Below are 27,702 nucleotides of genomic sequence, written 5' to 3'. Positions count from 1 at the left end.
ACATTCCGGAGACGGCTCTCGGGGGAAGCCACGGGACTCGGGCGTGACAGCCTGCGAGAACCGAGAGGTGAGACGCGCGACCGGGGAGCGCGGCGACCGGCAGAGGCGCCCCCGCCGGGCGAGCGCAGTGGCAGCGCGGGGCGCTGGGGCCGGAACAGCGGGCAATGTGGGCACGGGGCGCGGAGGCCTGAGTGAGCGAAGAAGGAGGCGGCTGTACGGCCGGGGCTCGTCGCGGAGGGGATGGCCGGGGACGGCGGGGGCGGTGGCGGGGCGCGAGCGGGGGCGCTCTCGGTGCGCGCGGAGGTTGGCGGGTGCGCGCCGCAGCCGCAGCGCTCCCTCTCCAGTCAGGGCAGGCGCGTACGGCCGCGAGCCGGGCGCGCAGTCCCGGGAGCGCAGTCCCGGGCGCAACCTCGCGGAACGCGCGGCCCCCGCCCCCCGCCCCTCGCCGCTCGTCCCCGTCAGCCCCGCCCCGGCGCTCTTCTCGCCGACCAATCAGGAGGCGCGACCGGCCTCCCAGCCCCGAGGCCTCGCCCCCAGCCGGCGCATCGCCAGCCAATGAGCGGCCGAGCCCGGCGCCCAGTGCGCGCAGCCCGCGCGGAGCCGGCTCAGAGCGAGAAAAGCAAACCCAACCCGTCGGGGCCGCCGCTCCGGACCCGCAGCCGCCGCCGCCGCCGCCGCCTCCTCCCCCCGGATCGGGTGTACTGTCCCAACCCGAAAGTCCAGTTCTGCGGCCCGGCAGCGGCGAGCGGGCGCGATGACACAGGAGTACGACAAGTGAGTGAGGCGCAGGAGTCCGGCCGCCGCGGGGGGGCCGCGCTGAGGGGCCGCACCTGCAGCGAGCGAGCCGGGCGCAGACCCGAGGCCGCGCGGGCGGGCGGGCGCGGGGCGCGAGCCGGGGGCCGCTGTCCACTCCACGCCGCCACGGCCTCTGCCCCTTAGCCCTGCCCGGCTCTTTGTTCGGTCGGAGCCTCGGGAGGAGAGACCCTGTCCTAGGGGAAACTCGACACCGGAGGGGCCACCCTCCTCCCCGGCCAGGTTGGGTCCCCTCGGGCGCGCACCTTGGGGTCCGGGCCCCCGGCGCGGTCGGGTGCGGCGCGAGGTCGGGGCGCAGCCAACGCCCCCGGGCCTCCCCGCCCCCCTCTCCTGCCCGGTCGGCCTCGGGAGCCTGGTGGGGCTCGCGCCGCGTCGGGACAGGTGGACTTCTCCAGGTAATCTGTGGTCTCAGGCTCGTCACTCGGCGACCTGCTGGAACCTCCAAAACAGAAATGTAGGGAAAGGTTGAAGTGCCCCGATGTCCGGGCGTTTTCTTTTCCCTGGCTGGCGGCATGAGTGGGAAAACGGCTGTAGGAGTTATTTTGCCACTTGCATCATTGATGGTAATTACAGATTACCGTGTTTTTAGTGCTCGAGAGAATCAAGAGGATGAAACTTTGAAATCCGGGTGTTAAACGAGAAAGTACTGTACAAGCTAACATGCTTTTTAGAGTGTGTGATTTAAAAGCGTATTTCGACAAATGTGAGGTGGTAGTGTAATAAGGCATGGGGGATTAACTGGGCGAGGGAGTTTTCTGTATTTTCTTTGCAGCTTTTCTGAAAATATAAAATTGTCCTAAAAATTTTAAAAACTTACTAAAGAAAAAAAGGGAAATCGCACCAGGCCAGTCAGTATATTTCAGATCAGTAAGTTTAAGGCAGATAGGTACCCCTCCCAGTTTCTTAGTTATTTGTGAAGGATCGGTTTTTGTCAGTGTGTTCTTTTTCTGGATGAGATAGATATTTTGTATGGAGTATCTTAAATGGATTACTCTTGTGTTGTAGAATATGCAGTTAAATTATTGCCTGAAACATATTTCAGAAGTCTGGGAGATCGCAGACGCGGAGTTTAAGGCTCACCTGAAAGTGATGATGAGCCTTCGGCGACTGAAGCCTACTTCCTGACTGTCATGAGGAAGTAGACTAAGAAAGGCAACTGGTTTTGTGTTTATTTCTTGACGTATAGTTTAGATAAGGCAAATTTTCCAAAGCTAACATTTTGGCCTTAGGCAGGCTTTGGAAATATGAAACACCTTCAGGGTGATTCCAAACATAAAGCCATTTCTTTCTCTGTTTTCTATTGCTTGTACAAATTTGGGATGTGGGTGGGAGAAGAAGGGAAGTTGAAAACTAGCATTAAGGGAATTGAACAGCCAAGTGCTGTCATAGTCTTCTGGAAGTAGCTATTACGCTATTAATTATAGCTTAGCAGTACATCAGTCAATCAGTCCATGGCACCAGCCGTTCAGTAGCTGTTGTACTCTGGTCCTGATGGCTCAGGGAATGCCACTTTGTATATTTCTTTATTTTCTTCAAAGTTGAGATTTGTGTAAGCAATCTTCTCCATTTTTAGACAAATGATCTGCTGGCTTTGAACAGTCTTTTATGTTTGTTTTGTGTTAAAATAGTATACCATGTCAAGACTTTCTTACCAAATGTAACATTTATGCCAAAACGTGAGTAAAAACATTGGCTTTCAAATAACACTTCATTTTGACTGAGGATACATTGTTGGATTTTTGTCCCCGTTTTTGAAGATGCTCTCCTTTTTCTAAATCTGTATCTGTTCTTAAAGGCCCTGGGTGACTCCCAAACGCTAACCTTTGTTGATTACTTGAAAAGATAATCAGTCTTTCTACATTCACTTTTAAAATAGGTAGGTCACCTTTAGGCCATTTACATATTTCATTTGTGTGTTGCAATGAGAGCCAGTCCTTCAATTTGCTTGTTAGAATTGTAATAATTCAGAGGAGTTCCAAACATTTAAAATTTATTTTTCTCCTTGAAAATAAACTGCTTTGTTTTGCTAGAGTCAGTGTTCCATTTTTTCTCTTTATTGACTTATTAAATAGTACCAACCGAACAGTTGTTGAGACTGTTTACATTTCAAGTTTTTGGAATTAGTAATGTTTGCTTTAATCTTTTAAATTAAATCTTCTGTAAGGTTTCACTAAGATCGCCATTGATTTTTTTGGATTTTTCCCACCAAACTACAGTGTTAAAATGAAACAGTTCTTGTGCAATGTGGAAAACTAGCAAAGATTTTTTAAAAGCCAGATTTTCCCACCTATTTTTTTTTAAACTTTTTGTTCAGTGGCTTCATTTATTGTTGGATATCCTTAAGTGTTTATCTCTAAGATAAACAGTTAACTCCCATGCCAGAAAATTATGCCTCTTTATTGATTTACAGTCCCCTTTGGCCACATTCCATGCTCAATCTGCTGGTAATCAGTAGAATATTCTGGCTTTCTCATATACCCTGGAGGATTGCGTGAAGGATCCCTTTTTCTTTCTGCTGCTTCTCCCCTCCCCACTCTGTTCAGGTAGGAATTTTTAAGGCATGGCAGCCACAGTAGAAAGAGGGAATAACATGTAGCAGTGTGATGAACGGCACACGCTCTTCTCAAGAGGGGACAGTCCTGATTGTGTGTTGGAAGAGAACAAGTATTCTCTTTTCTTTACTGTGTCCTTGTGTTTGTTTATGGAAAGTATTTGAATAGCCTGGCATTTTCTCGGGGATGGTTTTGTTTCGCTTTTTTGCCAAATAGTATACCCTGGGTTCCACGTGTAGGTGAACTGCCAGTTCTCTGGCTGCCTAGATACTTTATGTCTTACTGTGGGACCCATTGGTCTGCACTTACGTGGTTTGTCTTCTGGTCTTGTCTTAATTTGACTTCCTAGGGTCATTGATGGAACAATAGGCTATTTTATAGGAATGTCAAGGAATTGGTAGCTTATGATGCCTTGCAGTAGAAAAGTGTGTGTTTTTGTTTTTGTTTTTAATTTCTCTGAAGCAAACGGCCAGTGTTGGTTCTTCAGAATGAAGCACTTTATCCACAGCGGCGGTCCTACACTAGTGAGGATGAGGCCTGGAAATCCTTCCTGGAAAACCCTCTCACTGCAGCGACCAAAGCGATGATGAGCATCAATGGAGACGAAGACAGCGCCGCTGCGCTGGGCCTGCTCTATGACTACTACAAGGTGGGTTTGCCTGCCTTTAAAACCCTTAACAGCAGTCTCCAATGCACTTGATTCAGCAGCATAGAAACAGACATTTGCTGGTAGAATGCCATGCAAGTTGCTTCTGTAGTGACTATAAATAATTTAATGAGTACTTTGACTTACTGTGATTCAAAGCTAAAAATCTGTGATTGTAGAATCAAAGGGTTGTTTTTAAAACTTGCAAAGCGGTCAGCTGCTGTGGCTCTATCCAGAAGGTGAAGCTGCCGTAAAAGAAGATGCTAGATGTGCCTTCTTGGGTTTGAGCATCTCACTGAAGGTGGTTCTTAGTGCCATGGAAAGTGGGCAGGGGTCATTTACCTTTTCACCTTTGTTCCTGGGTAGTCAGGATGATTTCCTTTCCCTAAATGATACTACAGAGCCTTTGAAATCATATTCTGTAGTCTAGGACTGTCCAGTTCCAAGATCAGGATATGTTTTGTTGCCTGTTTCTAGAGATTTGGAGTACTCTTAATTAAATATAATCTATACTCTGCATGGAATTTTACATGATTTTCATTATCTGGAAGTGACACTACTGATTTGTCTCATCATCATTGTCCTGATAACACTAGCTGCCACTATTATGCTAGACATGTTACCAGCCTGTGTGTGACTTCTCACTCAGAGGTCACAGCTAGGATGTGTGCATCTGGGGCCCTAGTCTGGTCCATGGCCGAGGCCACTGTCTTTCTAATGCAGCGTGCATACTGCTCTCCTTCTGGATTCACCTCTCCATTCTTCCTTCTGACCAGAAACACACATTTGGGGGTGGCTACGTCTTTAGGGTGCTACTTAAAACAGCAGACTGAGTTGAAGCACAGCTTTGCCACAGGGCCTTTGTCTCATTGTCACTCTGTGTGACTAACTTGTGTAATCATTGTGTTGTCATCAGTACCTGTATAAAAACAGGATCTGTTTGGGATTACCAGAAGCTTCTTAATGACAGTGTCTTCTCATGAATGTAGTGTATTTTTTTTACAGTTTATTTTTGCTATCTTTTTGTTTTAAAAACTTTCAAACCTACATAAAACTTAAAATAAGAGGATAATTAATTCCTGAATACCTTTACCCAGAATCGCCAGTTGCTAGCCATTGGCTACATTCTGGCACTGTATTCTTTCCTTAATATAAGAAATACAGAGGTGAAAGAAGCCTAGGAGATAGTTTTATTATTAAAATTAGGGTGATTAGCCTGAGCAACATGACGAGACCCTGTCTCTACCAAAAATAAATAAATAAATAAATACAGAAATTAGCCGGTTAGTACACATGCCTATAGTCTCAGCTACTTAGGAGGCTGAGGTGGGAGGATCACTTAAGCCTGGGAGTTGGAGGCTGCAGTGAGCTGAGATCATGCCATATCACTACACTCCAGCCTGGGTGACAGAGACAGACCCTATCTCAAAAAAAAAATGGGGTGATTATTTCCTAGTATGAGGCCATGTGTCTAACTAAGTTGGGGCTGAGGGATTGAGGTAAGCTCTTTTTTCTTTGAATATGAGCAGAAACTTGTGTAATAACTAATGATGCTAGAAGAAACCCTTACCAGGGAAACATAGCCGTGAAGAGTTCCTTTGAAGTGGAAATTATTATATATCTGTTCTTATAGCTTGTTTTATTGACTTATTATAAATTAAGTTCCTAAAACATTAATTATGAAGTTATATATTTTTAACTGAAACTTTTGAGAATGGGAGAAACTCGTTGGTACAAGTTTTGTGCCAGAAAGGCCCGTGTGATAACACTAGGTGTACTACTCCTGCGTCTCAGAAGCATATAAATCCTCATGTCTGTCCATGAAGGGTGATGATTTTAGTGGTACTTACTTGTCAGACTTCTTGTGATAGGTGTAAATTTATTTTCTTCTTCTTCTTTTTTTTTTTTTTTTTTTTTTTAATAGAAGCAGAGTCTCACTCTTGCCCACGCTGGAATGTGGTGGTGCAGTCATAGCTCACTGCAACCTCAACCTCCTGGGGTTGACTGATTCTCCTGCCTCAGCTTCCTGAGTAACTAGGATTATAGGTCATGCCTGGCTAATTTTAAAATTTTTTGTAGAGATGGAGTCTCACTATGTTGCCCAGGCTGGTCTCAAATTCCTGGCCTCAGGTAATCTTCCTGCCTTAGCCTCCCAAAGTATTAGGATTACGGACGTGAGCCACTGTGCCTGGCCTATTTTCTTTTTCAAATAAACTGAATTATTTGTTTCAGGTCTTTGGCTGTATAAGCATCAGTCATTATTACATAATAATTTTGATAAAGCTTGAAAAGCATATTGTTAATACATGAAGCAGTATTTTTTTTTTTATATACAGAGTCTCGCTCTGTTGCCCAGGCTGGAGTGCAGTGGCGCAGTCTCAACTTACTGCAGCCTCTGCCTCCTGGGTTCAAGCAATTCTCCTGCCTCAGCCTCCCGAGTAGCTAGGACTACAGGCGTGTGCCACCATGCCCGGCTAATTTTTTGTGTTTTTAGTAGAGACGGGGTTTTAACAGGATGGCCTCGATCTCTTGACCTTGTGATCCACCCGCCTCGGCCTCCCAAAGTGCTGGGATTACAGGCATGAGCCACCGCGCCTGGCCAGCAGTGTTTTGTCTTTAATGGTGAAAACAAGGATGCAGGAATAGAATTTTCACGCTGAAAGCCATTTTTAAGCACCTTAGCCATTTTGGAGTGCGCAATGGGGTTAAATCTCAGTTGAGTTATTTCTACAGGACACTCACTAACATTTGCCTACTTTTCACTTCCCTTGCAAAGAAAAGAACCAAAAAAGGAATAGAACACTGAGTTAGACTTGTCCTTTGGGTGATGGACGTATGAATCCCAGCGTATCTAAAGACAGTGATCATATGAAGCCCTCATTTGGATCTTAGAAGAAATGAACGGTTAACATGGCTGTTCCTTCTGCTTTTGCATTTGATCTGAATGGAGGGTGGTAGGAAAGAGCACTGAGAAAGTTGGAAGAGCTCCGTTGTGTTTTCAGTAGCTTCTTCTCTAATGTTGTGTAGATAAACGAGTAAAACCAGGGCAGAGGTATTTCTTTTTTTCTTTTTTTTTTTTTTTTTTGAGTCAGGAAGGGTCTTGCTCTATCGCCCAGGCCAGAGTGCAGTGGCGCAATCTCTGCTCACTGTAGCCTCTGCCTCCGGGCTGAAGCGATCTTCTCACCGCAGTCTCTCTTGTGTAGCTGAGACTACAGGCACATGCTACCACGCCTGGCTAATTTTAAAAATTTTTTTGTAGAAATGAGTTTCACTGTGTTGCCCAGGCTGGTCTTGAACTCCTGGGCTCAAACAGTCCTCCCACCTTGGCCTCCCAAAGTGGCTGGGATTACAGACATGAGCCACCAGCTTTGGCCAGCGGAGGTATTTTTTTTTAAGAGATGAGACCCAAACTCCATGACAAAATAAATTTATCATGCCCTGAGTTTATTTGGCACCTCAATAACAGTTGCTTTTTACATATCAACCAGATGGGTGACTAGATTTTAAGCTCGTTGAGGGCAGATATTATTCTTTGTGTGTCCCCATAGCCTGGTGTTTGCTAGGCAACCAGTAGATAAATGAATGATTGAATTTACTGAAAAATAAAAGGCTGTATCTTTGGGTAAACTGCACTTCACTGGATAAGAGCTAAATTCTTTTCATGTGTGCTAATATCAGGTTCCAAGAGAGAGAAGGTCATCAACAGCAAAGCCAGAGGTGGAGCACCCCGAGCCAGATCACAGCAAAAGGTAACATTCAGTGCCTAACAGCATAAAGAGTGCAGGGGGGAAATGCCACGTTTCTGTAACAGCAAAATGGGAGTTTGTTTAAATGAACAACCACTAGTGAAAGAGATAGGTAAGTTGGACTCTTACTATCTAAATTCAGATTTCATCACTGATTTGCCTCTGTTGCTCTGAAATTTCCTTTTTTCTTTGGGCGTAGTAGTTGCCTTTTCTAGGATGAAAGCACTAACATTCTCCTCCTCCAAAGGGATAGTTTTAGTAATAACTTCAGTATTTGCTTATTTGTTTTTGAGGTTTTCTTCAGAAGGATGTGGCAGTGGTCTGTTAGAAAAATTAAGCACCAGTGACTCTTGAACAACTGCCTGAGTAAAATTGAATAAAGCAAGTTAAATTGTATTCAAATTCCTGTTGAAATTATTTGTGAAATATTTTAGATTAAAACTTTCAGAAAATTTAATTAACGTTTGGCTAGCCATGAAAAACTTTAAAAAGACACCTTTTAAATTGTCTTGTGTTTTATTATCAATCAAGGAATGAAACATATTTAAAGGAAGAATGATCATCACCCAGTATCCCATTATCGTGATGATTGCTTTATTCATTGTTTTGATGTGTATGCAAATTTTATGTAGCGTAGTTGTGTTCACAGATAGGATTTGGTAGTGTACTTTCTTCTACTTAGTTTGTTTCATAAACATTTTCTCTGTGTTTTAATCTTCATAATTATCCTTTGGAAGAGGACTTGTGGCTTTTATCTTTTACTTTTCATTATGGGCATTTTCAAACATAATAAAAATAGAAAAACAGTATAAGCCCACATGTATCCATGACCAGCCTCAACAGTTATCAACACAATTCCTCTTGTTTGGTTTGTTCTTCCCTCTTCTTCAACTTTGAGATTAATTCCTGGTTTTATTTTATTTATTTTTGCTGGAACATTCTGAAGCAAACTAAATATCCTTATAATTGCTGCTATATCTAGTTTTCACTATTATGAAGTCTTAAGGAACAACTTTCTAGACTTTTTCCGTTTTAGGATAAATTCCTGGGAGTGAATTTATGGTTCAGGGTTCAAACAGTTTTATTGATCTTGAAATGTACAGAATTCTCAATTTGCCTGTTTCTTGAAGCTTCAGCCTATATGATTTCTGGGGGCTTTGAAAATTCATTCATTTTACCCACTGGAAATCATCTTGTATTGCTCAAATTATTTATCAAACCAAAATTTAATTTTATAAAAAGCAGATGTGTCTACTGATACAATGTAACAATAGGTTTTCTTTGGTGAAAGAGAAAGCCAGGCCCGGCACAGTGGCTCACGCCTGTAATCGCAGTGCTTTGGGAGGCTGAGGCAGGTGGATCACCTGAGGTCAGGAGTTCGAGACCGGCCTGGCCAACATGGTAAAACCCAGTCTCTACTAAAAATACAAAAATTAGCCAAGTGTGGTGGCGCGCACCTGTAATCCCAGCTACTCGGGAGGCTGAGGTGGGAGAATCGCTTGAACCCGGGAGGCGGAGGTTGCAGTGAGCCTAGATCACGCCATTGCACACCAGCCTGGGCCATAAGGGCAAGACTCTGTCTCAAAAAAATAAAAAATTTAAAAAAAAAAAAGGAGAAAGCCAAATGGCATAGGTGGTAGGAAAAGTGGTGACCAAGTAATAATAGCTCATACTTCTTGAAGACTGTGTGTCAGGCATTATTATACACCTTTTAGTGTATCATCTCATCTCAACCTGATGAGAATGGATGCCATTATTGTCCCCATTTTACAGATGAGGATTCAGTTACTAAGAGATGAAGTAACTTGCTCAGGTGACACAGAACTTGAACCCAGGCAATTTGACCCTGGCGTCTATGCTGTAACCCCAGTTGATCAGATCACATAGCTTCAGGTTTCTAGTAAAACACAGTAATTGTTTTTAGGATTATGGAAAGTAAAGCTTGTTAGAGGAGAGCTCTGAGCCCTTAGTATTTCGAATGAAATTTTACTTAATATGTTTGGATTTTATTTGACCGATAACCAGAAAGCCTTTTTCCCTTTATCTAGTAATGGGTAGTTTCGATGTTTTCTGTTTATTCTGTCAAGTGTTATTGCACAGGACCCAACAGCCCAATGCCATTAGGAAAATAAAAATTGTCAAAGAACTACATCAGCATCGTGTTTGAAAGCAGTTTTCTTTTCTTAAAGAAACAGCATACCAGTTGTGACAGAGCAGCCCCTCATCTCTGCTGGAGAAAACAGAGTGCAAGTACTGAAAAATGTGCCGTTTAACATTGTCCTTCCCCATGGCAACCAGCTGGGCATTGATAAGAGAGGCCATCTGACAGCTCCAGATACGACAGTCACTGTCTCCATAGCAACGATGCCTACCCACTCCATCAAGACAGAAACCCAGCCACATGGCTTCGCTGTGGGAATCCCCCCAGCAGTGTATCATCCTGAGCCCACTGAGCGGGTGGTGGTTTTCGATCGGAATCTCAGTACTGACCAGTTCAGCTCTGGTGCTCAAGCCCCAAATGCTCAAAGGCGAACTCCAGACTCGACCTTCTCAGAGACCTTCAAGGAAGGCGTTCAGGAGGTAAGGAAACAAAAACATCTTCCTAAGACGCCTGCGTGTTTGTATAAGTATTGGGTTCCACCTTTTCCTTGTTACGTAAGCGTGAAACTCAGCCTGAAATGAATGGATTAGGAATAAAAGATTTTTTTTTTTAAGAGAAAAGGCCCATGGGTATAATTTGTAAACTAAACCTATACAACCAGAAGTTATTATCAAGGGTGCGAGGCTAATCTTACCAGCAGCTGAGTTAACAATTATGATTTCAGCTAAGGGATTTGCTGGAGAAAGAGAACCCCATACATAATCTTCTGTTGACCACAGGTAGATTCTCCTAGTCTGTTTTCAGCACTTCTCCCAGTGCCAAACAAGCTCCCTGGAGCTCATATAAAATGAGTTATTATGTCTTTGCTTGGTGTTTCTTGGTTGGTAATATAGTCAGGGAGAGCACAAATGCATTGTGTGAGGTTTACAAATTAATTCCAAATAATTCTGGGGGTTTTATGGTGATGAATACCTCACTCAGCTAAAAGTTAGGGACTAAAGGACTAAAGAAACCATACTTAGTGACTTGGTGGGGTAAAGAGCATCCATCTCTGTGTATGGAGTTAGGGGCAGAATGTTAGCCTTTCCTGAGAAAATGCACCACATCTCTTCAGCTGTGGTGTGAACTTGATGCTGTCTCTTAACTTGGTATAATGATAGGGTGACTTTTAAAAGTCATGAAATTTTGGTTGCAGGTCCTCGTGTTTGAACAGAGTTGGGATGTGTGTGAAAGACAGAAAAGGGGGTCGTGAGTCAGAAGCACTTAGTGGGAGTACCTACACAGCTTGTTGTAATTTACTTGAGTGGCATATAAAAGTGGATATTTTCTCTGTTTTAATTTTTTAAGTATTTGTAGAATCAAAATTTTTACTCAAAAATAAATATGGAAAGGATAGTGGGTTGCTGTAAGCCACATACTTTTATGCGGTACCAGAGCTTGGTCTTTAGTAAGCATGATAACCAGTTAAATAGTTGTGGCTTATCACATTGATATTTCAGGTTTTCTTCCCCTCGGATCTCAGTCTGCGGATGCCTGGCATGAATTCAGAGGACTATGTTTTTGACAGTGTTTCTGGGTAATAGATGTCTTTTAATTTGATTTTTAATTTGCAGCTTTTATAACTTATTCCTTTCTTGTTAACTTGATAAATCAAAGGTGGCTTTAGCAGGCTTTCCCCTTATCTTACTACTTTTACTGTGGTACAGTCTTGGGTAGAGGGCATCTGCTTCAGTGCTTTTAATTTTGAACTCTTTGAACTATGTTTCAAGTTTCCTTAATTCTTGGTGTTGGTGCTTTTTCTTTCTTTTGGATTCTTTATGTGATGGTAGTAGAATGGAATCTAATAGGAGAGATGAGGGGATTAAATTGGGTCTCTGAGGTCCTTTCTGTTGCCAAATATATATAATTAGGTGAGAATTTAGGAGTAATATCAAGTGATAAAAGCTTTTTTTTTTTTTTAAATGAGCCTCACTAATGATAAAATAAATGAAGTCAACTTTTTTTCTGAGCTGACAACTTTCTTTTGACCTCACAAAATTGTATCTCACTCTGGGAGTATGAATATTTTCCAAGTTAATTAGGAACTCATATTTTGTTTTATGTGTCTTTTTACATGTGTTATATTTTACAGTTTTAAAAGTGTCTAAGATTTTATGGGAATTGAGACTTCCCTTATAGATCTGCCTCAAGATGCAGGAGTCCCAAATGGAAATACCTTTAGGGTTTAGGATAGGGGTCAGCTAACTTTTTCTGTAAAGACTCAGAGAGTAAATATTTCAGGCTTTGTGGGCCATACAACCTCTGTATGTTTTTGCAACTACCCCGGTCTGCCGTTGTGCAAAAGCAGCCATAGGTAATGTGTAAACAAATGATGTGGCTATGTGCTAATAAAACTTTAGTTACAAAAATAGGTGTAATCTGCTGAGCCGTGGCCTGGGAAGGTTCTTAAACAACTTTAGGGGCATATATGGGTGGTAGTGTTAGGTAATAGGTAATGTCGAGAATTGTGGAGTGCCTGCCTATTAAAGACATTTAAATTACAAGTAGGAACAACAAAAAAATGCTATATAGGCCAAAAGGAATTTAGTCAGAGGAACACCAGCCACCTGTCTGAAACCTCTGCTGGATAAATATCAGATTGGCAGCATGTCTTGTGAGAAGTTCCTTCCAAAGTCCTTTCCACCTATCAGTATCTTTAATATCTCGAGCCCTCAAACTCAGGATGTCCGATTACTGACATCCATCACGTCATAGAATTTTTAATCGGCAATTTGTACTTCCACCTCTGAGAGACTTGAGAATTTTTAGCTGCTGAGTACTTTTGTTTCAGATTTTCTTTAAGTGAAAAAGATAGCAAATGCTATTTATAATATGATGTATAGCAAGCTTCCACGAGAGTAGATTTAGAGACCTGTGACTTTTTTTGTCCTTCAGGAACAACTTTGAATATACCCTAGAAGCTTCAAAATCACTTCGACAGAAGCCAGGAGACAGTACCATGACATACCTGAACAAAGGCCAGTTCTATCCCATCACCTTGAAGGAGGTGAGCAGCAGTGAAGGAATCCATCATCCCATCAGCAAAGTTCGAGTAAGTTCTGCTCTTAGTCCTGTTCTCTAGGAAGGCTAGTCAGAGCCTAACATTTCCAGGTCTGAAGCAGCTCTGAATGACCGCCTGAAATTGCAGCTTTAAGCCTTCACTGTAAAATATAATACTAAATACGTTTTCCAAAACATACTCACCCTTTAGTGTCTTTATGTTGTAATGCATTCTCTTTCACAGAGTGTGATCATGGTGGTTTTTGCTGAAGACAAAAGCAGAGAAGATCAGTTAAGGCATTGGAAGTACTGGCACTCCCGGCAGCACACTGCTAAACAAAGATGCATTGACATAGGTAAGCAGCTCAAGAGCCTGCTTTTATTCCCAGAGGTGCAGCCATCCAGTTTTCTAAATCCAATTATTTTTGGCAGTGATCAGCTTCCTGCCGAAAGCATTTGAATTTTTGTGCCAGCTACTGATCTGTTCCAAACACTGTCCTCGGCCTCCTGGAACCAGTGCTCTCACCATTGCTCCCATGCAGTAATGGGACATGTGCCCACGTGGTGGCTTTCCAGAGGACACTAGGGCCAGAAGCCATGTAGCTGGCTAACCTGAGAATGTCCCCACTGTTCAGTCTGCAATTGCTTTAAGGGGTAATATCTTCTTTAAAAGATTCTGATTATTATTTGGAGATGATGGAGGTAGAGAAAAAAACAAGTAAAAGAAAGATATTGCTGCTGTGCAGTTGCCTAACAGTCTTCCCTAGTCACGTGCTAAACCGTGTAACTAACCTCTCTGTGGGCTGTAGTGGCAAACCTGTGCAAATCTGTATTTACTGAAGTAGCGTTACACAGACCTCTGTTCTTGCCATGTATGTAATTTTCATGTAAAACCATTGTCTGTATCACAGATGGCTGTTTAATATTAGTGTTACTTTTTTTCTTTACCTTTTGTAATGCTCTTGTTTCCTTTTCAGGAGAATGAGAACTCAGTTCTAATCTTGGTTCTACAGAGTAGTTTTGTGACCTTGGGACTGTTATTTAAACTTTTTAGACCTAAATTTCCTAATTGTGACATAATGAGATTGAATTAAATATGTCTAAGCTTGCCTCTATTACAAAAACTCTGTGATTCTTTTTCTTCGTATTTTGAACTTCTTCTAATTGAACAAAATGTTAATTTAAATTGTCCAGAGGTGATAATGTTAAAAACTAGATCTTATTTTGAACTGCTGGGATCCCATGTTGAAACTAAAACTCATGCGTTTTCATTTTCTCTTCCACCGCTTCCTATAGCTGACTATAAAGAAAGCTTCAACACTATCAGTAACATCGAGGAGATTGCGTATAACGCCATTTCCTTCACGTGGGACATCAACGATGAAGCAAAGGTGGGTGGTGAGGTCTGGGCGCCTTATGTCCAGCCATTTGAGAAATGGGAGGAGTTTAATGATTTCACAACTGATTTTTTGTTTTTCACAGTTTTATGTGTTTCATTCTCAGGTGTTATGAAACTATCCTCTCCCCTTTTTATTCTCCCCTCCACCAAAACAGACCATTTTTGTTGCCATCCTTTGCACAGAGTCCAGTGTGTGAAACATTGAGATTAAGTTGCACTCTGCCACTCCTGCCTGTTCAGCCTTGAGTCTGACTCCTCATTTGCTTTGCCTCATTTCCTCATTTGCACAGTGGAGGTGATATCTGTCTCCTCCCTATTCAAGGAGGTGTAAGGAGTAATGAAACAATGCCCATCAGACTGTTGGAGTGGCTTTGAGAAAGGCTCTTAAATATAAGTGATTATTAGTAGTACTCTGTTTCATATCATCACCTTGTAAATATGACTCTGTGTTAAGATTCTTCTGTCTTGGGCTTTTCCCATTGAAGAGTTGCCTCCAGTTCAGTTGGAGTAACTCTAATTGGCTAGAGTTACTCCATGTGGGCGACTCTAATGGGAATTTTTGTGCCCTTTAAGAAAAATTCAGCATATTCTTAAGTCCTTTCTGCCTTGCCCCTGCCTTCTTCCCTGTGAGTGTGATCCTTCTCCACTCAATTATTAGAGTTCCTGTATTTCTTTCTTTCTTTGGATTACTTTAAAAACTGGGAGCTCAAGAAACTGAATAGAGGCCAGAAGTGGTGGCTCACACTTGTAATCCCAGCACTTTGGGAGGCTGCGGCGGGTGGGTCACTTGAGGCCAGGAGTTTGAGACCAGCCTGGCCAACATGGTGAAACCCTGTCTCTACTAAAAATACAAAAAGTAACCAGGCGTGGTGGCACACGCTTCTAATCCCAGCTACTCTGGAGGTTGAGGCAGGAGAATCGCTTGAACCCGGGAGACGGGGGTTACAGTGAGCTGAGATCACGCCACTGCACTCCAGCCTAGGCAACAGAGTGAGACCCTGTCCCCCCCCAAAAAAAGAAAAAAAAAAACTCAATAGAAACATAGGTGATTTTTCAGACAGTTGTTAACAGAAGACTGATCTTTAGTTTTCCTTACAATATTAGGTATAGCATTCTCTCAGAGACCTGGTAGAAAGAAGTGATGTTCATCTTCTTGTCCTTTCTCAGTCTCTGTTTTTTACTTTTTCTTTTATTTATTCAATAAGAATTTTAGTAACTTTTAGAATAAGACACTGTATTAGGTGCTGACTATTAGGGTTTCATTTTCTCCTGCCCCAGAATGCTTTTGAAAATCATGTGACTGGGTCTTGAGAGCCATGTTCTGCTTGTATTATAATTGCTTTTCTTTCTTATCGTTGTCATCATGTCCAAGACAAACGTGCCTTTCAGGCTGCAGACTCTAGGCAGTTGGGCCCACCAGGCAGTGAGGAAGCTTTAGGTGATTGTGGCTTTAGAAGGGTTTTCCTGCCAACCACCTCAGTCACATACAATTGTCAGGTGGCTGCATAGTCCGGAGTTTGTTGCTTGGCTAAGCAATAAATAGAGAAACTTTCCATTTTATATAATTGTTGTTACAGTTGTTTTAAAATTAAATATCATAATAGGACTCAGTCCACTGGCTACTACGAACAGCCTATGAAAAGTATTGGCCTTGTGCCCCAGGATGCTTTTATTCTTAAAGCAAACTGGAGTGTTACTTGCTGTTTGCCATTGGGGCCTCACTGAGAAATTGTGGAGGAGGCGATAAAGAGCCCATAAGTCCTGAGTTCCCTTTTCCAACTTATCCATGACCTTGGGTTAGTCCTTCAGTTCACTAGCTCAGTCCTTTCCCCTTGATCCCCCAGGAGAGTCACGAGGTTAGAGTGGCCAGCTCTTCTTCGTTGGGTGTGGTCAGGATTAATAAGCGCTTGTCATAGGCTTGGAGATCTTGGCCGAAAGGCCCAGCGCATGGGCAGGGCGCTTTGTTTGATGTGTCACTCTTTGGGGTGGGAGTAATGAAAGCCAAGATGACGGCTAGGGATAATGGCTTGTTTTATTCTGAAGGCCTGCAGCATATTTGTATTAGAAATATTGTTGGAGGAGTGGCTTAAGTAGCCTTAATAGCATTGCTAATTGATGTAGGTAAACTCAGTTTCATTTCCCCTTTCAGACCCCCAGCACTGATGTGATTTTAAGCCTTTGCCTGCCGCCAGAAGGGTGTTGTGCCATTTCTTAATGAGGCTGCTGTCTTTTGAAGCTGATATCAGGCAGCAACTTCAAGCATGTGTTCTAATTAAGTATCGAGGTTTTTTGCTTTCCCTGGCCAACTTGATGTTTTCTGTTTTTATTCTTAAAGTAATTAATGCCTCAGGGCAGCAAGAGTGAACAAGTGTACATGCAGAATCCTGTATAGTTGGTTTTTTTTTTTACTGTTTTCTGAAAATATCTACTTTCTTTGCCCACTTTCTTGTTCTCATTTAGGATGCGTTTGTTGATTTCTTTTTTTAATTTTAAGGTTTATACTTGGCTCATAATAATTGTACATATTTATGTGGTATTTGTTAATATGATTTCCAGTTCTTTCTCCCTCACAAACATAAGGGTTTATTGGAGCTATGTGGCATTTCCTCCCCTCCCCTTTTAGTGATCTCTAATGTACCCTTTTGGCCATGCCAGGATGAGTAAAACTGAAAATCTGGCCCAGTGTCAACATCTGAATCTTACCTGTAGCTTCTGCTTCTCCGTTTGGAAATGATGATAGTTTGAGGATGTTTTGGGTTGAATTGTGAATGCTTTGGCTTACATTCCACTTTGGGAAAAACACTGACGAAGCTAGGACCTATCTTACACTGGCCCTATGTGCACTCCATTCATCACCATAAACATATGTCTGCCATTGTCATGGAAACTTTTGGAAGTTTTGGAACTTGTGAAAATTTGTTCGTTTTCAAAGTGGTGGAAGAGAAGGAAGTTGCTTTTTGAAAAGCAGAAATGTCTCAGAAACAGGCCGTTAGTGGGATTTGTCTGCTGTGTAGACGTATTTCATTCCTTTTATTGTCCTTCCACAAAATTAGATTTGTTTGGGTAGTTAAGAGTCAGAGGTCTCTGGACAGGTTAAAGGCCATCAGGCGTTCACATTTCATTGTGAAATAATCAGTATTCTTCCTGATGCACAGCTGAGATTAGCTGCTTGAGGTAATTTTTGCAGAAAGAAGAAGCAATTGCCTTTGAAGCATTAAAAGATGGAGCTTTGGTAAGATGCTGAAGTTTAGGATTTGCAGGACAAGATGAGGGCACTGGTCTCCTGCAGAAGAGAGGCCTAGGAGCTGAGGGGAGGGGTGCATACAGCGAGATGGGAGAAAGATACACATAGACTCAGCGGATCAACATTTTCTCTGGAGCCAGCGATGCAGCTTTGCAGGAATTCAGAACTGAGCCCAGCACATATCCGAGAGCCTGCTGTGGACAAGGCGTGGGCTGGATCTAGGCTCCTGCCACTAGTTCTGCAGGCCAGATAGATAGTGGCATAAGTGTCCCCATTTGTGGGGACAGCCTGAGATCTTAAATATGACATCATGTTTTCTTAGGAAAAATGTTTTTATCCCACTTTAAAAATGAACTTTGGGAACGCAATTTATAAATTGGGGCTATTTGTTCTGCAACAATTTCAGTATTTCCAAACCAAGCGAGTTTAGAATAGGCTGAACTGAATGGACTGCGCATCTTGGCCTAGAGTGTAATTTCTTGCCTGAGTTGTAAATCTTAAGAGTCTACAACAGCATTGAGATTTGCTGAGTGATAAGAAGCAAGGGCCTCTCGAAGCCTGAAGATCTAAAATAAACAGAGGAAAAAGAAGTTAGGGAGAGAGAATTAACTTCTTTGAATGCCTGTTATATGCTAGGTGCTGTGCTAAGGTGCCTCACCTATGTCCATAGTTAGTGGGGCATGGCTGCCTGCCCAGCACCCATAAAAAGCACCCAGTACTCCATGCTATTACGTGCTTGGTGCTTGGACATCCAAATGAGGCCTTCTGAGGAAGCTAAACTCTAGACCTTGAAATGGATAGAAAACATTCTTGACAGGGAAGATTACTTAAAAATGTAGGTATTACTATTAATAGAGCAACATTATGGACTCACTAATATAAATAAGAGCACCTTTGCTAGTAAGAAATAATTTGTGTTGGATTATATTATAACGTTTGAGTTGGATGAGTAACATTTAAGCACAGAGGAGAAATTATAAACTAAAAAGCTGCTGTATTGGAATCCAGTGAAAACTGGGCCAGCCAGCTCTGAGGGAGGCCTGTGAGCCAGTAGGCACTAAAGGAGGGGATGTCTGGGGGTGGTGTAGGGACACCTTTGAGAGAGTCAGCTACCCAGTATGGTAGATGGGAAAACAGCTGCGGTCAAAGGAAATTGCAGGATTTCTCTGATCATCTGTGCATAGGTATGACCTTCATGAATAGTTAGCACACTTTTTTTTTTTTTTTTTGAGACGGAGTCTCGCTCTTTCGCCCAGGCCGGACTGCAGTGGTGCTATCTTGACTCACTGCAAGCTCCGCCTCCCAGGTTCACGCCATTCTCCTGTCTCAGCCTCCCGAGTAGCTGGGACTACAGGCGTCCGCCACCAGGCCCGGCTAATTTTTTTGTATTTTTAGTAGAGACGGGGTTTCACCGTGTTAGCCAGGATGGTCTCGATCTCCTGACCTCGTGATCCACCTGCCTCGGCCTCCCAAAGTGCTGGGATTACAGGCGTGAGCCACCGTGCCCGGCCAGTAAGCACACTTTTAAAGGATGTAATGAATCCTGGGAATATAAAATAAGAGGTTTTTCCAGTGGTAACATCTAAATCCTTACACTGTAAGGTGAATTATGTTGTAGCTTTCATTCACACATTTAATTTTAAAAATAGTTAACAGCAAGAACTTTCTGCCAGACACGCGCCAAGCTCCTGCTGGAGTAAGTGGCGTCAGAGAAGTAGATAGATGTAGAGTCTGACTTGGTTTTACTGTGTTGTGCGTTCCACGCTAAAACACCCTGGAGATTTGGGCATTTCTCCTGAAGAACTGTTTTTGGAACTTGGTTGCTTTGGAAAGTCTTTATCAGACCTTCGGAAGGAAGCTCTTTGTCCCAGTTTGTGAGCAGGTTGCTCGCAGAGAGATGGAACTGCGTCTTTTTCTTGATGGTGTGATCTTATCTCTGGGTGTGCCAGAGCCAATTTCAACATACTTTTGTCTCTTCCCAGTTCAGTCCCCGTCCATTTTTTCCCTTCAGTGTGCTGTCTCAGCCTGTGGAGAAGGGGAAGGGGCAGTCAGAGACAGGACAAAATCAGAGCGCCTTGTTCCCTGGGGGAAGAAAACCCTGTCAGAACAGAGGACGCTGTGCTTTTCATTATAATCTATCAGCTATAAGAAGGAGCTCCGAGGCCTTTGGAAGGGTTGTCCTTCAGAGCCAAATGGTTTATGTCATGGAAAGGCTCATGTTACAAAGGAAAGAGGATTAAAGTAGAATTTGGAGCCCAGCTAAGTACCAAGAAGCTTTTCCATGAGGGAGCCTGTGTTTGGATGGGAAATCGGTATCTCTCTGTTTTGTCTCCTTGTCTCAGCAAAAGCTGATGGAGTTCTTCGTGAGGGATTACTGAGGCTTGTAGAGTCCATTCTGTAAAAGAGGGGTGTAACCATCCTGGTAACCTGAATGTAAGTCTTTCTGCTTGTGGGATGCAGGTTTATGGGTTTAATAAGTTTGTTGTTTTGTCTAAGCATAATATTTGGAATTCATTGTGAGAATAATTTTCAGTTTGTTTGGACTGAACATATCGCTTGCATTTATAAGAATTCCATTCTAGTGAAGCATCCGTCAAGTCTGCCATTAAAATAAGGTGTTGCCACGTTTGGTTCCATTAGGCAGGGACAGGTTTGGTTTGTTTCACAACTTTAAATTTCCAGTGTGATGGGAGGAAGGAGCGGGGAGAGAAGTGAGTCAAACATCCTACTTGCAATTGCAAATGAAGGCAGGAGATTTAAAACTAAAGGGCATACTCCCTGGCCTAAATAGAAAAAGATGTCAGGAAGCACTGTTACTTTTAAAATGACGGAGAAGAGGCTTTTAGTGTCTAGGCAGATTACAAAGCTAACTAGACTGAGATGGATTATTCATGCATTTCTATCCTTAGACCCCAAGGAAAACTCAAGGTATAGCTGTGGAGGCATCTGAATTGAGATTCGTTTGATCTCAGGGATTTTTTCTTATGCAGTTTAGCAATACATATCTATTAAAATAAACAATGAAATGTTTTTGTACCAGAATCGAGATAGTCACATTCCTTTATAGGGAATGAATAGTCTTTAGAGTTGTAGCTTGACCGGTATTGGAAATAACAAGAAAACTTCCTTGATTGGAAATTTGTAGAGAATGCCTTTAATTAGCTGATACAGAATAAAGCCTTTATTTAGCAATTGGACATTTTGCTTTGACGAAGCTGCTGTTCTGGGGGTGATTGTGAGGATGATTTCTCCTAGAAACTTCTAATTTTTTTTTAAAGCTAAGTCTGTTGGACTTTGGCTTGAAAACATGTTCCATGCAGATGTAAAATAAGTACATCGAACCATGGCAGAACTTGGAATCCACAGGTAACAGAAGCGTACATTTGTCATCGCGCAGGCCGGAGGGTAAGGGCCAAGTGGAAGCTGTCTCTGGACCAGGGAGGGACTTGGCAGCTGAAGAAAGCTTTAGTTTGGTAGTGAAACTTGCGTTTTGTGAAACAGGTTTCAAGCACCCATGTCTATGTAGCCTGCATCTGGGCTGTCGCTTGAATTCCTTTTTCTTTTTTTTTTTTTGGTCAAATTTTTCCCCTTCCTCCACCCTGTCACTGTCAAGAAACAATTGACTCCTCTATAGAACTTTCTTTTTTGACAGCTTGTCACCTTAACCCTCCTTCTCCTAGGTCCTTCCTGGAAATTCTGTCGGTGGTAGCTTTCTCAAACTGTCTTTTCGACCAGTTTTGCTACTTGGAAACTAAAGCAGATTGCTGGACTGTGACCTGCCATTATTAGTAGTAACTGAACTTACCCAGCATAGCAATTTCAAGGTGGCATGGGGGCTTGGAGTTCAGATTTCTTTTATGTGGAGCTCTTCTGCCCACAAGACCCTCAATCCTTTAGTAAATACAGGGCACTCCCTACATTAACTTAGGGATTTTGCTTTTAGCTTTTCCTTGTAAATGAAAGAGAACTTCTGATTGGAAGGCAGCCTGCCCGCCAGATCTTCCTTTCTGGCCCATGGGCCTGCCTGCCGTGTTCCGTGCCTGGTGAGGATGGAATGTGGCCTGTGTGCCTTGTGTCACACCTGCATCCAGTTCTGCATATTTCAGAGCAAACATTGTACTTGTTTGGAACAACAGGTGCCAAATCACTGTATATGCCAAGTGTCCTTAGGTTCACCAGCTCCTGCTTACAGGACCGTGACACAGGGGAGAACCGTGTGCAGGTACCTCCAGAGTGGTTTTTTTTTCTGTCTGTCTTTTTATCTCTGTGACTTTTTCCCTGGCTCCCTGCACTCCACAGAAACCAAGCCCACATGTGGGCGGTGTGGGAAGGTGGTGCTGAGGCAACAGCCAGGCTGCTGACTCGTCCTTGTTTTTCTTCAGGGAAACGCCCCACATAGATGTGGGAAGATTTCAAGTTAGTGCCTCTCTATTCCCACATCTCTGTCCTCCCTGCCCGCCTCCTGCCAATTCTTTTTCTTTTCCCTTGATGGTGATTGGATAGCCTGAGAAATAACACAAATGCTGGCTGCCGCTGAAAGTCTTTTATTTCTTGGGGGGTAGCATTCTGCCCTGGGAGAGGCTGGTCTCCTCCCACCATCAGAGCAGGCGTGTTGGGGTTCTCTCAGTGGGAATGGGTTCTGCTTCTGAGTCTGTGACTCAGTCCCCAGTACCTTCTTGGGCCTCACGAATTAATGGAGCCCGCACACATGGAGGACTAGCAGGGGACCACAAGGCCCAGACAGAAGGAAGGTCATCAGTGTTTGTTTGTTTATTTTGGGTTGGGGAAGGAATGCTATGATGATTAAGTGTCTGCTGTATCATTACTTAGTAAAATGTTCCTGGCTAATTCAACTTTGATTTGTTAGTTTAAACCATTTCCCACTCTACTGACTTCAGTTGCATTCTGTAACTGTATATAAATGTCTTAGAAAATGGTGATTTCATTCTCTTTAGTGCTGTTGGATTCGGAGTTAGAATAAACTACATTATGGACCTCACATTTTAATTTTGATTGTTAGATTTCTATGAACTGTCTTAGAGCAATCTTTTTGACTGATTTAGAGAATTAAATTAGAAACTTCCCTAGGGTTTCTACATTCAATTTAGTAGATAGGTTACTTTCTGAAATGATATGTCGGAATTTGACTAAGTTGAATTTAAATAAATACTAAGATGGGTTAAAATGATAAAGACTCCCAGAGGCAACTGGGCCTGTGTCCACGACCGCTGCTACTGTCTCATGGAGCCACATCACCAGCTGGACTCATGACTTGTGTGAAGTCAAATAGGAAGTTTGGAACAGCCTAGCTATTTGGTTCGAAATGTAGAGACCTTTAATTTCATGCCTCATGACCAAAAAACAACCTGCTCAGAACCATTTGGGGTTCGCCCTTTTCTCTAAGTTCGTCTACTTCACCAAACAATTTTTCCACAAGGTGCTTCTCTGGCTCTCTATCCGTCACTGTCGCAGTGTGGTTTTGAGAAAAGAGCCTTGAGGTTGGAGTCAGGAGACTTGGGTCCTGGCCTTGGCTTTGTCACCTGTTTAACTGTGTGTCTTTTGCCATCTATATCTTCAAAGCCTGAGGCTCAATCACAGCTTGACACTGTCTCTTGAGTTCAAAGATATTGAAAGCCAGAGACTACGTGCTGTGTGATATTCTCGTGAAAGGTGAATGTTTTTAGGGTAGGCAGTGAGGATAAGTGCATTTTGGGAATGTAAAACTTTTTTTGGTGACCAACTTTCTGAAGCATCTTCCACAGTTAAATCAACCTACATTACTTTTTTCTTTTCTTCCTTCTAGCAGATATTTTCTTGATATATTTACCAGGCAGTTGGAACTCACTTGAAGCTTTTTAGTTGGGCGTGATAATACACACATGACAGCAGGCGATACTGACGTGGGCCAGCAGGCACTCTGAGCTCTACGGGCTGGTGCTTCCAGAAGCCTGCTGTGGATCACCCTCTGATTCACAAAAGCAAAACACTTCCTCAAAGTTTTTATTTTCTCTCTCTCATTATTGACCAATTTGACTGTTTTCTAACATCCAGGAAATTCTATGCAAGGTGATCACTCTGTTGCTACCCTGTGGAAGAACTGGCTTAGGAAGTCATGTTGCAGGGAGTCAGCTTCCCGAACTATACATTCATTCATTGAGCGAATTGTTCATTGCACTTCTCTATGTAAGCACTGCAGAGGAATAAGAAAATGACTGAAGCATAAAGCCTGACCTCAGAGGAGATTACACTGTGTATTCTGGTCCATATTGTAAGTGACGGTAAAAACATGCTCTTAAGATTTCCAGGGAAATGGACTTTCAGCTGAGGGAATCCCCAAAGTCTTTGCTGGAGCTGCAGAATATTTTTGCAAAAGATGTTTGATTGGGTCTTATTTCTTTTTCCTTATCTTTCCCCTCATAGAGTCGCTGTTGTGAATGTAAGTGGAAAAGGGGCAGCTGGAACAGCTTAGTCTGAGGAGGTGCTTTCACCTTCTAAGGCCTGTGTAGTACAGAAGCAACAGCTGCAGACTTGTCTTCTGCAGCCCTAAGTCACAGAGGAGTCTGAAGTCACGGACATTACCACATCTGTAAATGCACCATTGAAGGGATAAACCTGTATTTATCAAATAAAAATTGTTAGGTACCTGCAGCTTCTGTAACAGAAAGATAGTCACTGGAGATAGCAATTGAAAACTAAAAGTGAATACACACAATAGAAAACCAGGTCATAGCCTGTGAGGTGGGTTTATCTCTACCCTGGCACTTACCTTGTATATCTCAGTGTATCTCAGGCAGTCTCTAAATACTATAATCTTTTCTGAAATGATTCAGGGGATATAAATAGTCAACTTAAGTATTCAGCAAATATTTACTGTTCAGTATGTGTAAAATACTGCTTGGCATTTTGGATTCTACCCAGATGACCTAGGAGTTCAAGTCAGCTTAAAAGAAAGATATAAACACAGGCCGGGCGCGGTGGCTCTTGCCGGTAATCCCAGCGCTTTGGGAGGCCGAGACGGGTGTATCACCTGAGATCAGGAGTTCGAGACCAGCCTGACCAACGTGGTGAAACTCTGTCTCTAGTAAATACAAAAAAAAAAAAAAAATTATCTGAGTGTGGTGATGCGTGCCTGTAATCTCAGCTACTTGGGAGACTGAGGCAGGAAAATCGCTTGAATCCAGGAGTTGGAGGTTGCAGTGAGCCGAGATTGCACCATTGCATTCCAGCCTGGGCAACAAGAAAAAAAACTCCGTCTCAAAAAACAAAAAAACAAAAAATAATAAACACAAATAACTTGTGGATTTGGACAAGTTACCTAACCTCTAAGTCTTGGTTTCCTCATCTATAAAATGGGTCCAAAATAGTACCAATTTCATAGGTGTTTTTGAGGGTCAAAGAATGGTATAAAAGTAGCACAAATACCACAGCAGCATGTAGTTTTATTTGGCTGGAGTTTAGGAAAGTGAGTCATTCGTCCAGGAAACGTGTATTTCTTATTGGCCAGGCACTGCCAAGATGCTCTTGGAATGGAAAGATGAGTAATCCATGACCCAAAACTCAGAACTCAGTGGGAGGATTGCACTCTAGTAAGCGTAGGGGTGCAGGTGACACGAAGGAAGGGAACCTCACTTGGAATAGGAAGATTTGTCACACTTCTCAAGTGACCCTCGGCGGGGGTGGTGGGGGGGGTTCCTAAAGGATAGTGGGAACCAGGCTGGCATGCAGAACCCAGAATGAGCTGTGACCTTTGATGTCTTCTGAGCCAGGAGTGGTGGGGACTGCAGAGGAAGGCCCTGGGGTGCCCTCGCAAGGAGCTTGTCTCCAATCCGTGGGGTCTGTGGACCAAGGGTCTTGGGGTTGGAGGTTCGTTGAGGCTGTGTAATGTTGTGACCCCAAGGGTCTTGGGGTTGGAGGTTCTTTGAGGCTGTGTAATGTGTTTTCAAGTCAGTGATGAGACTTTTTAGTCAGAAGCATATCCTGCATGCCACCAGAGTCAAATGCTGCCAGGAGACGTCAGTGCCAGGGTGTGCGCTTAGGTTTGGGGTTGAGGCCAGATAAAGGCCACATGAGGTCTTGGGGTGCTGGGTGATCAGACGTTTTGCAGTCATTTGAATAGAGTGGCATTTCTCAGACTCAGATCTGGGTATATTTTTAGGGGTGAAGCAACTTTTGCCTTTTAAAGAGGATGTGTGTAGTATTCACATTTGGGAAATAACGTTACAGGTGGGGTACAAAGTATGGCTGGAAAGGTGGATTGGAGTCACATAAATAGCTTGAATGCTAAGGAATGTTGTCTTTTTCACATAGACTGTGGTAAGCTACTGCAAATGTTTAGGAATACATTATTAAGATTCTGAAGTGACACTAATATTTGGCAATTGCCTAATATTAAGTAATCTGTCTCTTTTTCATTTCATTGCCTGATTTGTAGCCATTTTATTGTTTAGGGGGTCCTCTACTAGAGGTTGGAAGAAAATGTTTAATTTCTGTAACTTTATATTAGCTCTTTTTATTGTTTGTGTTTATTTGGTGGGGGGGGCACTGTTATGTATTTAAAGTTTTATGAGGATTTGAAACTTGTTGAAATAAGATTTGGAGACAGTATGTAGATTTTGTATGCCCGTCGTTTTTCTGTCTCTCATTACTAGTATTTAATTCAGTACCATTTAATAACAGATAATAATAAACACTGGAAGAAATTTTTTTTTTCAGACGAAGTCTTGCTCTGTCACTCAGGCTGGAGTGCAGTGGCATGATCTCAGCTCACTGCAACCTCCGCCTCCGGGGATCAAGCAATTCTCGTGCCTCAGCCTCCCGACTAACTGGGATTATAGGCATGCGCCACCTCACTCAGCTAAGTTTTTATATTTTTGTTAGAGACAGGGTTTCACCATGTTGGCCAGGCTGGTCTCAAATTCCTGGCCTCAAGTGATCTGCCCGCCTCGGCCTCCCAAAGTGCTGGGATTAACAGGCATGAGCCACCACATCCAGCTGGAATAAATTTTTAAAATGAACAACATCCCTGCCTTCAAGGGACCTAGGGAACTTACTAACTGCAGTGTTACAGGGACAGGAGTTAAACAGAGGTGAATGTTAAGGTTCTCACTCCGTCCTCCGTGTCCTTGATCTGGGTGATGACCTTGACCGAGGCAATGAGAGTATAGAGAAGTGGCCATTTCCCTAAAGAATCTCATAGTCTGGTGTATTAGTCCATTTTCATGCTGCTGATAAAGACATACCCGAGACTGGGTAATTTATAAATAAAAAGAGATTTAATGGACTCACAGTTCCATGTGGCTGGGGAGGCCTCAAAATCATGGCGGAAGGCGAAAGCCATGTCCTCCATGGCGGCCGGCAAGAGAGAATGAGAGCCAAGCAAAAGGGGAAACCCCTTATAAAACCATCAGATCTCATGGGACTTATTCACTACCACGAGAACAGTATGGGGGAAATCGCCCCCATGATTCAGTTATCTCCCACAGGGTCCCTCCCTCAACACGTGGGAGTTATGGGAGCTACAATTCAAGATGAGATTTGGGTGGGGACACAGCCAAACCATATCATCTGTCCTCACAGGGAGTTTGAGGGAAGGAAAAAGCTACTTAGTCCAACTTGGTAAGTGGTAAAAGGGAGCTGTACATAGAGTGCAGTGGACACAGCTGAGAGCGTGAGGGATTCCCTTTGGGCAGATGAGGGGATGGTGATGAGAAAGGGTGTATCCGTTGGTGCTGGATCTTTATCCATAAGGGAAATGTATGTCAGTAGACGATGGAGGAAAGGGTATTTTAAAATTCAGGGGCAGAGAAAATGAAGATCCCCAGAGTTTGGAAGTGCCTGTAAAGGAGATGTGAACGAGAATGGACATTTGGAGCTGGATTTTGGAAGGCCTTGAGAATTTGGATTCCTGCCTTCACACTGCAGAGAACCATTGAAGGCTATTAGTGGTTTTTCCTAGCTAGGCTCTTTCATTTTCCCAAGCACTGAGATGATGCTGCCTCGATGAGCACCTGTGACATCTCACTTGGTCTGATGAACTTACTCTATTTTAGTTTGAAAATCAGGTCTTTAAAAAGGAAACCAGCCGGGCATGGTGGCTCATGCCTGTAATCCCAGCACTTTGGGAGGCCGAGGCAGATGGATCACCTGAGGTCAGGAGTTTGAG

The 27,702-nt window shown here is 43.1% G+C and overlaps 1 protein-coding gene across 4 annotated transcripts in view; it reads left to right on the top strand.

Moving 5' to 3' along the window:
* Positions 1–591: 591 nt before the first annotated feature.
* GRHL1 (grainyhead like transcription factor 1) overlaps positions 592–27,702 on the top strand; it is a 50,159-nt gene continuing 23,048 nt past the window's right edge. For 3 of the 4 annotated variants that reach the window (XR_677928.4, XR_677929.4, XM_009441992.4), the window contains exons 1-8: positions 614–774; positions 3,828–4,014; positions 7,690–7,760; positions 9,947–10,337; positions 11,358–11,434; positions 12,793–12,949; positions 13,142–13,253; positions 14,194–14,288. Coding sequence is in view for 2 of the 4 variants with exons in the window: in XM_009441992.4 (XP_009440267.1) it covers positions 755–774; positions 3,828–4,014; positions 7,690–7,760; positions 9,947–10,337; positions 11,358–11,434; positions 12,793–12,949; positions 13,142–13,253; positions 14,194–14,288 (1,110 nt within the window). In the remaining 2 variants the exon portion in view is untranslated. Of the gene's footprint in view, positions 775–3,827; positions 4,015–7,689; positions 7,761–9,946; positions 10,338–11,357; positions 11,435–12,792; positions 12,950–13,141; positions 13,254–14,193; positions 14,289–27,702 lie in introns of all 4 variants that reach the window. The other variant, XM_525685.7, reaches the window with a different exon arrangement.

This window comes from Pan troglodytes, chromosome 12 (assembly GCF_028858775.2).
Source record: "Pan troglodytes isolate AG18354 chromosome 12, NHGRI_mPanTro3-v2.0_pri, whole genome shotgun sequence".
NCBI lineage: Eukaryota > Metazoa > Chordata > Mammalia > Primates > Hominidae > Pan > Pan troglodytes.
The sequence above is the reverse complement of the archived record's forward strand: the minus strand, read 5'-3'. Positions and strand labels throughout refer to the sequence as shown.